The sequence below is a fragment of the Loxodonta africana genome, chromosome 1 (genome assembly GCF_030014295.1).
Source record: "Loxodonta africana isolate mLoxAfr1 chromosome 1, mLoxAfr1.hap2, whole genome shotgun sequence".
NCBI classification, from domain to species: Eukaryota; Metazoa; Chordata; class Mammalia; order Proboscidea; family Elephantidae; genus Loxodonta; species Loxodonta africana.
In genome coordinates, this window is record NC_087342.1 from 149,077,540 (window position 1) to 149,083,072 (window position 5,533).

The 5,533-nt window shown below is 36.3% G+C and overlaps 1 protein-coding gene across 1 annotated transcript; it reads left to right on the top strand.

The window, feature by feature from the left end:
* The first annotated feature begins 291 nt into the window (after positions 1-291).
* SMIM8 (small integral membrane protein 8) lies at positions 292-4,687 on the top strand. Its single transcript, XM_023544009.2, has 2 exons — positions 292-2,101; positions 3,748-4,687. Exons 1-2 carry the CDS (start codon positions 1,910-1,912, stop codon positions 3,904-3,906), a joined length of 351 nt encoding a protein of 116 aa, XP_023399777.1. The 5' UTR covers positions 292-1,909; the 3' UTR covers positions 3,907-4,687.
* The last annotated feature ends 846 nt before the right edge of the window (positions 4,688-5,533 follow it).

The following is a 5,533-nucleotide window of genomic DNA, read 5'->3' on the forward strand; positions in this document are numbered from 1 at the left end:
GACAAGAGAATGAAAGGAGCAAAGTGCAGTCTTCTCTTGCTGATAGTCAGTTGCTCTGCATACAACACACTTCTGTACTTGAATCATGTGTGTGTTGAGTTTCACCCATTGAACTACGTAGCCATTCTGCAGCCATTGGATTGAATATGATTTGTACAGTGAAAGCGCACTACTAAGCCAGTTGCTGGAACATCTCTCAATTTGCACAATAAAGAGAAAACTGAGCAAATCAACATGAAACAAGCTGTTAATAGGAGCGCTGAGGCCTGGTGGCCTGTAGTCACTCAAAGTAGTGAAAAGTTGCCATGATTCCTGTGGAATCTCTGGGGGTCAGCCTGAAAGAAGACAGTAGACTAACTGTGGTATTTGAACCAACCTGGCATTCCATTGCTCCTGTCACTGGTGTTCTAAATAAGTTTGATTTTGGAGACTTTGTGGCTACAGATAACAATTTAACTATTTCTCAAGAACGAGAGAAACTTGAAATTGCTATAGTAGTGCTAACGTGTCAAGATGGTACCAGAAAGTGATGATGATGATAATGATGGTAGTGACAGTTCATGGGGAACAAGTGATGGAAGAGCCAACAGTGACCATTTCAGAAGCCCTGGCAAGTGTAGAGTGTCTTTGGAGATTCCTCTCCATTCAAGCAGATGTCCCTGACGAAGTGTTGACTCTGTAAGTGGCGTAGATGAATATTACATGACCACTACAAAATGAACTGTTTTGAAAAGCAGAACTCCCAATATTCACAACTAATGAAGTGCAAAAATAATGCTTTTATAAAGTCCGTGAAACAGAAGACCTAATGAATAAGGAGTACTTGCGTAAACAAAGCCCCATTGAGGAATTTGTCAGTGTTTAAATTGAAATGTTTGACTCTTATTTCAAAGCATTTAGTGGAGTTGCAGCATTTCACCCAGAGAATTTTATTGTCATTGAGACTTTCTTTGGAATGTTTCTTTCTCAACATCTTCCCCCTTCCTCCCCTCAGCTTTAGGTAGCAGGAATGAGAAAGATAAGCATTTGCCTGGTAGTACCTAAACCTGTTGCCATCAGGTCGATTCTGATTCATAGCAACCCTATAGGACAGAGTAGAACTGCACCTGTAGGGTTTCCAAGGAGTGGCTGGTGGATTTGATCTGCCGACCTTTTTTGATAAGCCTCTGAGCACTTAGCCACCCCACTATCAGGGTTCCTGGTACTACCTAGAAGAGAAGAATGTTCCCAAAATGTTGACACTCCAGTTAAGAGAACGAGATGGCAAAAGACACACTTAGATTTAATAGGAAGGATAGATTTAGAATAAAGAAATAGCTAAGAGAGAAAAGGATATTCAGAGGGAGAGAGCAGAGCATGTTCTTCCCAGAGAGTCGCAGACAGGCAAAGGGGAAGTGAGTATAGCTAGTTATCCTAACTGCTTGGGGCATGTGCTTGGATGGGCCAAAGGAGGAAGCCAGAGGGGGAGGTGGGCCAGGGGCAATGAAACTGTAGAATATATTGAGTAAAAGAATGCTGATATTTCCCTCAGGTTGGGATCTGGAAAAGGCTACTGGAAGGTGAGAAAGAGGGAAAATGGAAAAAAAAAAAAAAAGGGGGGGTGTGGATAACCCACTGACCACTCCATATCCTTAGTACCCCCTTAATGTAACAGGATACATGTGATTCAGACCGACAAAAATTCTTCAGACTTCTGTAAAAGTAGCAAAACAGCCTTTGTCTACCTCATGGGTATGTGTTGAGATGAGAAATAAAATAACAATTTTATGAAACAAAATCATAAAGCACCATTTACAAAGTGTGTTATGCAGAGTAACAAGATAATTGACTGTTTTCGGTATGTATCGGTCCCGGAATTAAAAAAAAGAACAAGAGAATGATTTTTAAAAGGAGCTTGTGAAACACTGTTATGAAAGAAAAAATGTCTCTTCTTTTGATTTTAGGTAATAAATCATCATTGATCAAGATGTCTTCAGCACCTGAGCCCCCAGCCTTTAAAAATGAGCCGCCCAAAGAGAAAGACTTTCGAAACCCAGGGCTCAGGAGTGTTCGCACAACGACCTTATTTCGAGCTGTGAATCCAGAGCTTTTCATTAAACCTGTAAGAAATACATCCAGAATAAGGCTTTATGTTTAACTAGGCTATCAAAAAAGTAGGTGGAAGGAAAATCTTAAATTCAGTTTCACTAAATACACATATAAAGTTAAATTTTAAAAAAAGTAAATATTTTCAGAGTATTCGAGAATTATAATGGAAAATGGTTACATTTTAATGGAGTACCTAGTCAAACTATTTAAAATGCCATTTTAATAGTTGCATTAATTTGAAGGAAATTATTGTTTGATTAAGTACTATTAGGTAAAGAAGACAGTCCATTGAAGTAAAAAAAAATGAAAATCTGGTTATTACAGACTGCAATTCTAGTTTTATTAATATTTTTTATCCAAGGGATATTACAAACATTTTATGAAAAATTTTGAAACATACATTTATATACTGTAAGGGAGTAAGCCAGTCATTTATATTTTTGTTGCAAATTAATGAATACATTTGATTTGATGAATTTTACTTTTTAATATAGGTACTGTTCATTTTTAAGTAAATGTAAATGAAGTCAACTTACTATAAAACAAAAGTTTAAATGCATTAAACTTTTATAAGTTAAGTAGGTCAGCTGAACAGTCAAATCATTATATCAAAACAATGTTAAGAACTAATGTGTTCTTTAATTGCTAAAAGCATTTCAAGAACTGCACATTTAAACTGCTCTGAGCTTGTGGCATTTCTTATATGTCCATTCAAGTGAGAAACTTTGACCCTTATTCTTTTGATAAGTTTAAAGTTTGAAATAGTAATACAGCAGGTGTGGTAACAGAAGCAGAAAATACATACTAATTGAATAGAGGAAAAATTGTATCAGTACTGTGCATTCTTACTGACTTACAAAAGGCCAATTTGTTGAGTGAATGTGTGCAAAAAAAAAGAGGTTCTTAGTTTGAGGTAGTCCTAAAGTGAAATAGACAAGACAAAACAGTTCTCTGGAATTGTAAATGTCTTTCCTATATTTAAAAGCTTTTTTTTTTTTTTTAAATTCAAAGCTACATTGCTTTGCCTCTTAGGGTTTTGGGTTTTCCAGTAGTAAGTTAAGGTTATTGTAACAGCATAATACCTGTTCCAATCGCTGTACATTTTTTGAGGTAATAGAATACAGTTCCTAGATAAGAGTGGATACACTGTCATTGTTGCTGTGCCTAATATATGTCATGAAAGGCTTTTTGCCAGCTAGTCGTGACTCAGGCTAGAAGGATAGCATGTATGCTTCATTTATCACTTCCCAATACAATTAACTAATTTGAGATTTGCAAATGAGTAAACTTGTAACAATAGAGATCTAGTGACTTCTTCATGTCACACAGGTAACACTGAAAACTCTGAGTGCCAGACCAATTTTATGCCTCTTATGCCTCCCACTCCTCTCCCAACTGCCATCTACCTGACAGTGGAGGTCTGAGATGTGTAGGCTATAGGTAGGAGGAAGACAGGAAGAGAAGCAATAATCATCTATAATCTTTACATACGTTGAGTTGATTGAATAAAGAACTGGGTAAATAATTAAAATTATTGCCGTAAGAATGCTATTGTGGTAATAAAAACTTAGCATGTCAAGAGGAAAGTACAACAGATATTTGGGTCTCCTCACATGATTAGTTTTAATGAAGCTTTGTAATTTTTTTTTTCTTTGATAGAACAAACCGGTAATGGCTTTCGGATTGATAACCCTTTCACTTTGCGTGGCATATATTGGTTATCTACATGCAACAGAAGAGAATAAAAAGGACCTCTATGAAGCTATTGATAGTCAGGGACACAGTTATATGAGGAGAAAAACATCTAAGTGGGATTAACAGTGCTACGGAATTTTATTAAAGGCTGCAACATCTTCAAATGAAAGACTATGAGTGCACAGTGTCATGTTTCTTGTTCTAGAATATGTTAATGAGGAAAGAAGATAGCAGTTGCAACCAGACCACTATAGTAAATTTTGTCCTTTCAAAGCTGTAGCCATTATCTCTTTTTTTCCACAGAAAGAGCTTCTCAATGTTTCTTCTTATTAAATTCTCTTATGAAAGTACCGTAAGAATGAAAGTAGTTTTTGTAAATTAAGTTTTCTATAATAAAAGTATGCTGTGCTGTTAAATTTGTACGGTATTTTCAATATTTTAAGGTGACTTGTGCATTTGTAGCTGTTGTGAGGGTTTAATTTTGTTTTGCTGTTTGCAGAGGAAATGTTCTTTTTCTACCTGGAATAGAACTGGTATTCGTGAAGAAAAGGAAGTTATAATTTTAAAGCCTGCAGACAACATTAAGGTGTGAGAAATGGAAACTGAGTTGGCGGTGATAAACACTTTTTTACAGAATCACCACTGCTTCACATACTTTGGTTTTCCATTTCAGCTCTTTTTCGTATAGAATTTTATTTTAATTGAAAAGATATCCTTACTCAACTACTAAAGTAAATATTAAGAGAATAGCCCAATGTAATTGGGGTTTTGCTTTAAAAAAAAGGATGCTATAATGAGGTTTGATGTTTTTATTTGACTACAACTATCTATCTTACTTTTTGTAAATTAATATGTCACAGTGATTTTATAAACATAAGAACGCGTGTCCTTATAGTTATTTAAAAACGAGGACTACTCAGTAGATGAGAAAAGAAGGTCTCCTTACTGTCCTGAATTTACCTTATATAAGTTAAATTTTTTTAACAAGGGTTCTGTACCTATCTTATTTCCAGATACTTCCTCCTTTTTCCAAGTCATTGTAATTGAGGGGCAGTAGTAAATCTCCTCTTTGTAGTTTTGTTTCACTCATTATTAATAACATGGCACAGGCAAAGTTACCATGATTTAGTTTTAATTTCCAGTTCTTTATGGTAGTTTTGCAAAAAAAAAAAAAAAAGTTTTGCAAGGTACGTAAAATGCAACTATGTCCGATTTTTAGATATTAAAGAGCTTAGCTAATTAAGTTTATCTATAGGCAGTTAAATCTTTACTAAAGAACCTAAATAGAAAGGAGAATGAAGAACGCCTCAGATATAAGGAAAATAGGAGTCCAAGAGACAGAAAGGGCCATGTAAACCAGAGACTCCCATCAGCCTGAGACAGGAAGAACTAGATGGTGCCTGGCTACCACCAGTCACTGCCCTGACAGGGAGCACAACAAAGTCCCTGATGGAGCGGGACAAAAGTGGAGTGCAGAAATCAAATTCTAGTAAAAAGACCAAACTTGATGGTCTGACTGAGACTGGAGGGACCCCAGGAGACAGTCCCTGGACTCTCTGTTAGCCCAGAACTAAAACCATTCCCGAAGCCACCTCTTCAGACAAAGATTAGTCTGGGCTATAAGACATAAAATGATACTGGTGAAGAGTGTGCTTCTGGCTCAGGTAGATACATGAGACTAAATGGGCAGCTCCTGTCCAGAAGTGAGATGAGAAGGCAAAAGAGGACAGGAGCTGGTTGAATGGACACA